At 38.7% G+C, this 12,839-nt stretch overlaps 1 protein-coding gene across 1 annotated transcript in view; it reads right to left on the reverse strand.

The window, feature by feature from the left end:
• Window positions 1-12,839, reverse strand: part of LOC135498326 (thrombospondin type-1 domain-containing protein 7A-like) — a 67,527-nt gene that overhangs the window by 25,342 nt on the left and 29,346 nt on the right. The window contains exons 2-8 of the mRNA XM_064788581.1: window positions 4,887-5,028; window positions 3,980-4,667; window positions 3,558-3,599; window positions 2,668-2,925; window positions 2,346-2,467; window positions 1,962-2,126; window positions 589-675 (exon numbers count right to left, since the gene is read on the reverse strand). Of these exons, the coding sequence (XP_064644651.1) occupies window positions 589-675; window positions 1,962-2,126; window positions 2,346-2,467; window positions 2,668-2,925; window positions 3,558-3,599; window positions 3,980-4,667; window positions 4,887-5,007 (1,483 nt within the window). The 5' untranslated portion in view covers window positions 5,008-5,028. The remainder of the gene's footprint in view (window positions 1-588; window positions 676-1,961; window positions 2,127-2,345; window positions 2,468-2,667; window positions 2,926-3,557; window positions 3,600-3,979; window positions 4,668-4,886; window positions 5,029-12,839) is intronic.

Consider the following 12,839-nt stretch of genomic DNA (forward strand, 5'->3'; position numbering starts at 1 on the left):
ATAAAGAAAACTGGATAAAAAGACATTCAAAGCGGCTTTACATAGTAAACGTGATCAATGTTGGAGACATAACAAATGACAAGAGTGCAAATATCGCATTGGACTGATACCTTTAAAAAGTCCATTTTAAAGCCAACAGTAAAATCAAGCAAACCTATTTGTGAACCAGGAATATAAGTCCAATCATGAACAGAATTACATCATAAAGGGGGATGATAGGCAGGAGGAGATGGGCTACTTTGACCATCTTAAAGTGACTAGTGTACACAGTAAGGGCCCTTGGTTATGTCAGACTTAGCACTAAATACATCTCTCGTACAAGTGTGAATCATTTCCACCCACAGTGAGATGTGAGGGACCCCTATTGGCGGCTTTGTGTAACTTAATCTTGCCTGCCTAGCTACTGCCTATATTGTCCCTTTAAAGATGAATTAACATACAAATCCTTTTTTAAATTAAAAATCATGTAGTCCCAAACCTTTTCATTCAAAAGAGAAAGTACAAAAGATGTGGATGAAAGTCATTCAAGAGAACTGAGAAAGTGTGTGCCGTGCAACAGCCATAAATCAAGCTGAAAAACTACGCTACCTTTCATATCAACCTCCTCACGATTGGGGTGTAGTTCAGCCATTAGGTCGTAGCTGAGGTCGGGCGTGTTACTCCCGTCATTTCGTACTTTCATTAAAAGCAGACAAAGATCAAGCATAAGTAGCGATAGACACGTTTAGCTCTTTGAAAGTTAGTGGAATGCAGAGAAAAATATATCAGATGTTTGGTTCTTATACCTCTTTTGTAGTTGGGTTAACTGATTTTTATCATGTTTTTTTCCAACTTAATAACTTTATAAGCAAACGCAAATTTAAATTGTTTTATTAGTCGGCCAATATTTTTGAGTAGACACCACTATAGATAACAGGACACAACACAGACTACCATATCTCTTGTTTCAAAGCAATTTTAAGCCTCAAACGATTTCCATTTTACGCGGGTTTTTTTTCGTGGATGTTTGGCATTCCTGTTGCATTTATAAACAATACTTAGCTGAAATGGCACGAGACTTCTTTGACTTTTTGCTTTGCAGAAGTGTTAGCAAAGCTTGTTTGGATACGGTTAAAAACACCCAATCCAATACACAACAGAGGATCCTATTTTACACTGAAGAATTTAGAAACCCTGGATGCTAAGTCTCACCAAATCTGATACACATTGCCATATTGGATTGTTGGTATTATTGACATGTGTTTATCCTGAATATTTTTCAATACATTTGCTGGCACGTTTAGATGTGACTTTTAGATTGAAAAAATGCAGGTAAGCTTTATGGAGTTTAAAATGGCAAAGTGTGAATAAACATGAAACCTCGATCATACTGACCCCGATAGTCTTGGAGATTGGAAAAGGTTGTAAAGTCAACAGTTAAAACAGCGGAGGAAATATACACTTGGTAACTTTTTATGAAACAACCATCTGCATCAAGCTCTTTAAATGGTTAACTGGCACTTATATTATCAAAATATATTGATACGATTTTCAGAGGTTTCGGCAACAAATTAAATTTTTTACGTTTTATCTTCAACCCATTGTAGAGACATCATCGGGAATAACCTCAATGATTTTGACAAAAAACTTTCAAATTACGGGTAATTTTTATCAAGAAAAATATTAACAAATGATGTCCTGTAAGAATAGACAAGGTTCTCTACTCAACTCACCAGTGTAGTTATTATACTAGTTACACAATTAGATGGGATTTTTTAATATTTAGTGTCAACTGAAGCAGTTTTAATTCCTATTTTGAGAAGTTACATCAAACAATTGAACTGATCCGTAATCATTTCACATTTTATGATCCGATGTTATTTACCAAGAAAATGAAATTCAATCAGAGAAAGCGCACATACATATACATTTTGAATCCACACAGTAATTCATATTCCTCAGAATGCATAAACAAAACTCACCTCGGTGTATTGCTACAAGTCTTTCATTGACGCACTTATGCGGTTCACAGGTTGACCATTTTGACCAAGAAGACACAACACACGTTTGGGAGCATGCAAGTTCGCAGCTTTTGACCTGGGTTGGTGGGGCCGTGTTACAGTGCACACTGTTGACTGGTACTCCATCTGTAAGGCAAATAGTGTGACTGGTTAAACTGATGAACTTTGAGCAGCTTTATTAATAGTGTTCGTTGGTTTGATGAAATCAATTGCAAGCAGGGAAAAAATTCGCAAAAAGGGTCAGACTTCTGAATACATCACAAGTTTTTAAAAGTAGAATATTGCAAAAACAGCTTTTTGGCTGGAACTTGTTGATTGACCCCAGGAAACAGAAACATTTCCTACCATTTTCTCTCACACAGATCGCCCTCCTGTCCATCAGGCCAGAGTTACATCCATCTGCTTTCATGTCAGCATCCAGTGATGGAGACTCACAATCACTCCAAGCAGCTGTTAGCCATTTGTAACTGAAAAAACAAATAAAGTGGTTTCCTAACTGCGTAAGATATCGATTTTATCAGGTTTTATCATCAGTTAATTAAAGAACTGTTAAACAATAAAGCTACTTGGTGTTCCAAATACCTGATGGTCTAAGGCTAGAAGCTTGACAGAAACTGGATAGAAATTGTTTAAGAGGTTCAATTGGAATTCTGGACTATATACACACCTTTTGCATAATACCTTTGCTTCTTCTTCCGTGTTCAAGGCAGTTTCTTCCAACACAGGACATGGGGCACCCTCACCAACTGATAAAACCATCACTATCCTCGTCCTCCAATGATATCCTGGGAGTACTTCACCTGTATTCATCAAACAGGAGTGGTTCATCGGGCGCCAGGGGGTCCAGTTTGATACCACACAGTCCTGGGGAATCGCACATGCTCGTCTTTCTTCTGGGGGTGGTTTCTCATCTTTGATGCATTCGCTGCAAAACATACAATTTCCACAATAAGCCTTTTGAAATTTTACTTCAGATAACCATCGCCACCTGTGTTAAGCATTTGACTTTAACATGAAACATTCCTGCAAGTTCATAGACTTCCCTTCGAAATAGAGGGAATCTCTGGACAGAATTTCACATGTGCAATCAAGGTCTGTAGACAGAAAGATGGCACAGAAATGCTCAACCCCCTCCCTCCCCTAGCTATGTCCTGCAAGAACAATTTACAGTTGTTTCCATGTTTCAGTATCAAGATGGATATAGAAACACTATTATTGGAGAACCTAGCCATGAAGACAGACACAGACACAAACTGAAATACCACTAGTAGGACGAAGGATGAACACAAAAAAATCAAAGGGGTGGCACACTTGAGTTGCCTTTTTTGCTACATGGTTCTTGATTTCATGTATCACTCCGAAAAAAGAGCCATTACTATATATCAACAGCAACACATGTGGCAAATATTGGCAACTTGTGCAATGTTTTTTTGATAGGCTACCACACAAAAGCTGTAAAAGAATAGGTGAAGGGGTAAAGACAGGGTAAAATTATTATTAGATTGGCAGAGTTCCTTGACAGATCATTCATGTCCATAGTTGATGTAATTTTCCTACCTGGGAAAATCCATAACGGTTGCTACGTCCAGCACAATCTGCCTAGAAATAAGATCATATAACCCTGTCATGGGGATACTGAATAGAAGTGTCATATGGAATTCCAGGAACCTTGTAAAACCCTTTACAGGCTGTCCCTTGAAATCCATGCATGCAATTTAATTCACAGATGGCAGTGATTCGCTTGTTTGTGGGTGCTTCATGCACAAACAAGAACATGCAAACACAATTTTTAAAAAACACGTTATGTCATGTCAAAAAATCAAAAGTAATAAGAAATTTGCCAATTACAAGCTAGAACTAATTAAACTGGCTAACATCGACATTATTCAAAACATCGAGAAATTTCCTTGAAAAGAAGATGCTCTGTCAGTGAGCCATAGTTGGAATAAGACGTTCAAAAAGAATTGTCGAATACTCACACTTTATCCGCAATGACTCCATCTGAATCGATACATTCCACATCCCTCATCTGGTATCCCAACGGGTGAATAAAATGCTTATGTCGTTTCCCTTTATACTGCCGACACCGTCGCCACGGGCCAACTTTATATAAGTATTTCTTTTCGCCATTGTCACATTCTTGTGCTGGACATGGTTGCATCTCGGACAAGTCTGGGCATGCAGCACCATTATGTTGTGGCGGCGACAAAACCTGTCGCGTACGAGTCCGATTCTCCATCAAACATGACACACATGTGCTCCAAGGTCCAAACTCAGACACGACGCAATTTTGCGGACATATAAATTCACACTCTTTTTCTGTTTCGGGCATTGCTTCAAAATATTCACACACTTCATTCTCCAACTGGTCCATTGAGTCTAAAATATGGCACTGGACGGTGCGTCTAATAACACCCTCTGTTGTTGTTCCTAGACATGGGACATCTTCCCATCTTTGACTACATTCGCCCCAGTTTGTTATTTTCCATGCGACCATATTTTTGTGTTCATCACAGATTTTGAAGCATGGCTTTTTCGTTTTTGGTTTTGGAATATTCCGACAGTGGAAGTCTAATGTTTCGTATCCACTCATTTGGAAGCAGCCAACAGAACGAAGTCTCACTCCACCATCACCACAGAAATTACTTTTGCATCCGCCCCAGACCCCTGAAAAAAAGGACAATACTGTAAAATTTACTGTGTAAACTCTTTATAGCAAGTTGAGGTGTGTCTGTTAAACATATTCCTATTACACGTAAGATAGGCCTTTCGTGCAGGCCTAAACCAGGCATCAACATACCATGTTAAAAAAAGCCCTTGTTTTAAGCATTCATGTATGAACAAAATTATATAGCACTGAGCATAATCATCATCTTATGCGGTTACCTGTTATCCATTGATACATAGACTCTTCTTCTTTGACAACGATTGCATTATCAGCGGCTACCCATAATTCCTGGCACAGGAACAGGATGGAAATGATACTAAATGGAACGAGGTAATCCATTTTAAAATCTTAAATCACAATCTGCAATATAAGAGGGAGAGAAGCAATGAGAAAGTTGCCAGCAAAAGAAGTAAAATTGTTGAATTTAGATTTCACCATGGTCACCTAGACATGAATTTTCGTAGGGGATTTCACTTTGAAAAAGGGGTTAAGATGATACACATTTGATGAAACAATTTCTTTCCAATAGATGATCAAGAAGCGTAGTAGCTTCCTTGACGGATTCCCCCATCTCTAAAGCGAATGACACTTGTAGTGCATTATCTTTCCGGTTAAGTGATCAGGAAGATGGTTTCGTTTCAGCGTGGCAAATTCTGTTCACAATGTTATCGCTATCTTTGTATCAATGACAAGGGCATGGTGAAAATCATGAAGGAGCAAGGCATGCAAGTTGGTAGAAAAAACTCCACTGGTATTAATCCAGCTGGCTCTGTTTTGGACTCAGGACTTGTTGTATCTGATGATAGTTGGATTTACCAGAACAGAACTTTCGGAAAGGTATTCTGATAATTCATCCTTCAAAATGTTAATGCATATCCATTCTACTTGCTGATAAAACTTCGAATGACCATCCAAGAGAGGGAACCACCAAAGTATACCGGAGTATAGCATGAGTGCTCTTAGATTTAGCATCCCTTTAACATCCAATACATCATTTCATGACTAATCAAGGAAGTCATTCAGCCTTATTTACCCGGCTGATCAGTCAAGCTAGCAATGTTGCTCTTCAATTTCGCATCATGCGGCGAGAGTAACCACAACACTAGTCTGTCATGGCGAGGATGGCTATCACACAGATGATCACATGGTTATTTTTGGAGGGCTATTCAATGCCCCTGATCTCTCTAGAAACTGGGTCAGCGGGTTACTGGCTGCTGTCAGTACTAAAATTTGGAGCAAATAGGGCGTGACACTCTTGGGGGAATCCACGTTCATAGAATCTATGATGGAATTCATAAAATCAATGAGGGCAAATCCAATTTGCGACAATCATCATAGATTCTACTTTGAGTCCATAAATGATAATATGACGGAAACTTTTGCCCGAGTACAGTTTCATTAACCTAACAACCTCACCACATTGCACAAATGTCACCTCATTTCATCCGAACACACATCTGCGCCAAATAGATTATTGTACTTCCCGCCGTCGCCAGGAAGCCACCTGGCCGTGGTGTCCATTTATAGAGCTAATAAGTCAATCACCAACGCTGAGCGTGAACAATGATTTCTCATGTGATCTTACGCCATTTGATCAGCCATGGAGAACTGTACCAGTATGTCTTTTCTCTCCATTGGAAAAACCCTGTTTGGTTGATGAAGATATGTTTGTATAAAACACTCCTTCTCTAGGACTCAAGACACATTGACCAATCTTGATGTTTGATCATAGTCAGACACTTATTTAACAGACACGACCGAGGTATTGGTAGCCATCTAAAAAATGATTGTCCAACTGTCGTACCTTATAATCCTTTTCGATGGATGCCACTTTCACAACCGATACTAAAAAAGTTACTTCTGATATGTGATGGTAATGGATGTGAAATTCACATTACTGTGTGATAACTTAGTTAGCAATACAATTGTGCCGTACCCCATATAAGTAACTGACTCCCACACAGCTTAGACTGGTTGCCTCATTATTAGGAGATCTAGATGGATCATGTCTATGACAAACAGTTCGAACACGATATTGGGATTAAGGAAGATTTTCTCATAATTGGCAGATTGGTTATCGTAGGCTGCATTAAGGTCTCACAGAGTGTATTAGGGTCTTCGACATTCGATTACAGCGGACACTTCCATGGGGCAATATTTCACTGTCAGATGCAGTGTTAACCCACAATAGCCAAATATACTTCTGTGCAATACAATCCCTTAACATCTCCATCAGCAAATATTTAAAGGCAGATTGCTCCCGCCTTCACAGCAGACTGGACAGCAGTACCTCTTGTAAAGTTGTGAATCTCCTTCCTATCAATCTTATATGCAGAAACACGCCATATGATAGATTCGTGACATAATCACTTCCTTCAGTAACACTGGGAAACCGAGATCAGTTTGTCAGGAAACTCTCGTGCACATTTTAAAATTTGCGACAAATGTACCTGATCAATCACCAGGCAGAAGAAATATTTATCAACCATGATGGGCGGATCTTAAAGTAGATTTAGAACAAGTTGAGAAATCTTCAGACACGTGTGATGAATTTCACTCTCGGGCAAATGAAGTCACTTGAGTGGAATCCTCTGGAAGTCCTGGCTCATTTTAAACTAATTGAATGTTTGATAGATAAGGTTTGAGAGATGGATGAGTGACGGAACTGTTAAAGACGGATGAGGGCAAAACAAAGCATCCACTAGTATTCCGCTTCATATGCGAAGAAAGTTTGGCTGCTGCCTTGTCCAAGGGGTAAGACCGTTGTGACAGACGTTGTGTCAGATTCGAAATGTGGCGTTGGAGTGTCCTTACACCTTGTTGGTGTGTCGTCGGATGTCCCTTGTGACGTCACCCATGGTGATGGTGAAGTCCCGGTTTTGACTGGTGTGGTTGTGATTTTTAACTAAATCTTAAATGAGCCTGCATGAAAATTTATGAATACTATTCCCAATATTGCCAAAGATTAAATTGGTTATTTTCAATTCATCAGAATTTCATTTTCATCTCTAAACGTTAAATCAATGAAATGGGGAATTTGAACACCAGCCTTCTTGTAAACCAATTTAATAGAAATACCTCTTTAGAAATATGGGCCCATTTCAAAATTAAATGAAGGCTGGATGAATAGGGTTTAGAATGATGATGCGGTTCGGTCTAGACGGAACTAACATTTTAACCCTCACGGTATGTTTTAACCACAATAAATTCCTAAGCTCCCTGTAAATTGTTAGGCCTGTGGTCTAGAAACATAAAACATCTTGACATACCATAGCTATAGTATTTTTTGAGTCACAGCATCAACCAAGAACAGCACATGTGAAAGAAGACGTTGAGTACATTTTTTAGTCAACTATTCAGCTATTCTTGAACAAGCAACTGAGGAGTTCCCATCTCAAAATGACATCAGAAGAGCATTGTCAAGAAGGGCGATATGACAACCCAATCATAAAATCCCAATTCCCAATGAGATTTCACAAATATCCCATTCTGCAGCTAAATCTAGCGATGGGTGTAAAAACATATCTTTGTGATTCTTTTCAGTCGTTCTTTTCTAATCATATTAGGCCATCATAAGAAGTCGCATATTACGTAGCTCTGACGTTAGACTAACGTGTCCAATACTCTGACTAACCAACTGTAATGGGCTCGCACCAAAGCGTGAAAGTATATCTAAGGCGTTCAATACAACTGACTGTAATATCTTTATGTGAGGCTGTCTGGGAATACCCTTTCCATGGTCAAATCATTCAGAACTCAGTTTTACATGAATTGTCATCAAGGTTGTCTAATGTGCTGAGATGCTTTTTTATCCAAATATTTAAACTATCACTTTTTGAAACAAATGGGTTTGTGTTGATGGAAAAAGCCTTTTTGAGACGAAAATAAGGAAAGAGAAAGGTATTTTACTTTGTTTACAGGGCTTTATCATTTCTGACTTATGGCTGGTTTTCCTAGACGCCACAAATATGTCTTGCAAGTTGAAATCAATTTCGGTGTTTTGCCAGAACTACCCTTAATCACTAATCATAAAAAACTTCTTTAGCTTTAGTGACACTGTCGCAGATGAGACTTCTAACACCAGCAACAACCGCACACACAACTACACACACAAGGCTCTCTACAGCCTCTACAATTAACAAAACCTTACACAACACCATGTACACTGGCGTTAACTTCCTGACACGCTGCACCCAATGGCTCGGTAAACTTCCCCTCTTAAAAAGAGTTGGAACCCTAAAACCCAGTTACTACAAGACCAATGGCTTGGCGACATGTTGATGAAAAATACAAATCAAGACCACTCACCCCAAGCTTGCGTCTGAGGCACCTCACAAACATGGCCGCTCATTCGCCTCACCCAAGGTCCTCCACAAGCCTGAAGTCGAACGGTCATAAACGTACTATAGGTTTTGAGACAGACACCCACCACATAATGCGAATTTTCATCATAGCAAACTTTGAGAATCTACATCTCTTTATTTAGACCACAGGTCAAAACAAGTTGTTTTCACCAGAGACACAACAAAAGATGTAAATAGATTGTTGTGGGATGGGCTTAGAGGATTCAGAAAGTTTGGTCAAGATTCTCTGACTCAGCCAATCTGACTTACATCCAACTTAACAAGATCAAATATATTTTATGTGCTATGCACAGCAATGCATGACGGTATTGGTTGACGCTAGGCTGGTAGAATTTTACTTTGATGTTGACCTAAGTCCACCCACATATATTGGGATGTTTCTTCTTTTTTTCAAAGTTGTGCGATTTTTCGGAACCAGTCTACACCACTTAAAAACATGGAATCCAGGTGCACAAAGGGTGATATATACAGTATTTACTTAAGTGGTGGCCAATGATTATGTTCCTTCTGGCCATCCTCAAAGTCATTTTTCTGCCAAAACTTTCCATTTAAAATACCTACCATTTCATTACATCACTGCATGACATATCACATAACATGGGACAAGCCCAAACCTTGTTCAATACTCACATGCAGATCTAAAGCAGCAGTAACATATTCTTATAGTATCCAAGAAATTCCACTTATTCTTTTCTGAAAATGTCCATCAATTTGATATGATTGTCGTATCAGAGAAATATCAAATAACACAAAGCAGCAGTATAGCAAATATTCAAATATCCTACGTAAGATATGTTCAAAGACAGTCACAGACCAACTAACCAGGATAAGCCACGCAGACCAATTTTATAACAATACTCATAATGGAAATGCTGCAACATCATTTGCTATATCTGGAATTGGTACACCGGGAGAGTGTCGTGAAAAATTTCACTCCTGATATGGACACAACTGATGCCATTTTTCTGCATTGCATCTTAACATGACAATCCAAACAAACGGACAATATTAAATAGAAGATGATGCTCTGATATGACAAAACGCGATGCTGGCCTCACAGAAAGAGCCCCAAGATCAGAGGAGTTATTGTCTTTCAATCTGACACAAATAATTGAAAGCTTCAAAGGAAAAGAAATAGAGCAGTCGTGTAGCGAAATGAAGCACCCACAAAGTGGACAGAGGAAGATAAATGTCAGAGGTCACTTTGAGTTTCGATATGACTTGATGCAAAACATACAAGAGAGATTCCCCGTCACATTCTTCAATGAATAAAGTGATACTGACTGAGAAGTTTTTTGCTGTTTTGTGTTGTAATATATGGGAGCATGTCAAAATCATTTCAAAGTCATCAAAGACACACATATTTTTAAGGGAGAGGGGGCAGTCAACATTTTGGATGCCTTTCGATACCCGTAGGTCATCGTAAACTGGAAAAAAGAATTTGTGTGTTTTTACGTCTGTGTTGCACTGGTGTTTTCCATATATTACAGTTTAGCCTCCCAATCAATCTCACGACAACCAAGTCACAGATTGATTTGACGAAATAACATGTCTCACATGAAAATCCAATAACACTATATCAGAATAAGACCTCATGCTAGCAGGTAGATGTGCTTTTCGTATGGAAGAAGAAATGATAACAATGTCACAAAACTGCACGGGTCTTGGGATCAGAAAAAATCCCTCAGAGCATTATTTTGTTTCCATCAGCTTTTTCATTTACTGCACAGTTCAATTCTCAACTTTTTAACCCTTGATGCTGAGCAGTCATTTGGCCTTCAACCATGAACCTTTCCTTAAACCATGAGTAATGTTGTGGTACTGTAAACAGTTAGATTTTTGCACAGGACAGTACATATATAAAACTGGTGAAATTGGAAATGGGTAAGGATGATAATAGACAGAATGTATGGTACTGATGTGTTGATATGATTATATGACAATGATAATGATAATGATAATGATAATCAGGTGAGAATCGATTTGTCCTAGTATTGGTATTAGTGTTTTCTTCTATTGAGACATGTTGTAATAAAGTTGATAATGCCACATATCTTTCATGCAACTCACGTAAAAAGAAGCACTTTCCTTTATTGTGATATGATGTCACCAGGTCACCTCTATGAAACCAAGCTATCTCATCAAGTAATTCAACCAAATATGGTCAGTGGTCTAACCTTTAGGCTGAACATGCTACAAAGAATCACTGAATATCCAGGCCATTATGGTAGGGAAGCTCACCATCTATGCTTTCATGAACACTGGAGGGGGAGGGGGATGCTATCGTTATAACACTGGACTTATAATCTAGGTGCTATGGGTTTGAATCTCAAGGGCAATACTAACTTGTACTAGTTGTTTTACAGATCTTAACCATTCCTAAATATTCAGGTCAAGCCATTTGAGACCATTTAGGTAAATGATGAAACCAGCCTCTGGAAAGTTATCGCACTATGTATGATTGCTTCTCTCTAATAACTAATTGGAAGTGCATACAACTCTGTCATCAAGGGGTGGGAAACCACTTGCATCAAGACAACTCAGCATGACCTTCTTGGACAATTTGCTTTAATCTGCAACCTCTTCACAAATTGAACTTGAAGATCATGCTGCAAGAAATCGGTCAAGGGCATTTTTTTCATTTCCGTGAAAACGTTTTTCCCAATCATTGACATATTCAATTTGCAACGCTTGCAATAAGAAAACGGGCCTCATTTCCTTCCAGGGCTTCGAGAAAAATGTCAGGTACTCTTGTTGCTGAATATACACTGCATGTATACACTGTTATGTTAAAAAATATTGAGAGCTTTTAAATTTAAAAGGTTTTTTGGCGGTCACAAATATGTAAACCTTAAGTTTTTTTGATGTAAAATGACACTCCCTGATAGCTTTTGAGTTTCCAAAGGTGTAGAATTTAATTTTAATTTTGATATTTCCAAACAGTTGTATAAGCTCCAAGAACAGGTAAGAAGTAATCAACAAGTAACGAATGAGACAAGTTATTAATTAGACAACAAAGAGGAAGACCAAACATAGCAAAGAAAATAAATGCAAGACGTGACATACCTGAATTCCAGACACCTAATCCAGCAAGAACTCCTAATAACTATGCATACATTCCATAATCATAATCCGACTACAGTCTTTTGTCACCTTACTCGCGCTGTCACCGACGAAAATCCCCCATTGGTTTTTCTGTCTCCATTTTGAAGAATACATCTTCATATATATATCGTCGCAACAAAAATCTCATGTTTCCATCCCTGTACGATAGTAAGATTATCCCCTCCACGAGACAGGAGAGCTGCATACTTTTTGCCATGCCATAAATCGGTGACTTCAGCGTTGATCTACGCCTACCTGAAAACACCTCTTGGCCTTTTAAGGATTGGTAGCAAATAAATGGCTCATATCCTTTTAACACTTAACGACTGACAACAGGAATATGTTACTGTGATTCCTCAGCCTCAAGATCCAATGTGCAAATCCAATTTCAAACCTAACACCCCTGTCAAATACCTAACGGGACCTATTCAAATTTCCTCGGGAAAGGGGGTCAATTTGAGTTGAAAACTTGTGTGCAAAATTCCCAAGGAAATTCTTCAATGGCCGACTTCTTCTGATGTTGTTTCTAAACCTTCACGTCAGCTGTCTGACATATCTGTAAATCACCCCCTCAATTAATGAACTGGGAAGGAGGACGTTCTTCCATTGGCAGAACGCACAGAACCAGCTTTTCAACATCAGATTTATTTCAACTCAACGGAATCTGAACTAGATTTCTTCATGTAATCAAATCTAAGCGAA

The sequence above is a fragment of the Lineus longissimus genome, chromosome 13 (assembly GCF_910592395.1).
Source record: "Lineus longissimus chromosome 13, tnLinLong1.2, whole genome shotgun sequence".
NCBI lineage: Eukaryota > Metazoa > Nemertea > Pilidiophora > Heteronemertea > Lineidae > Lineus > Lineus longissimus.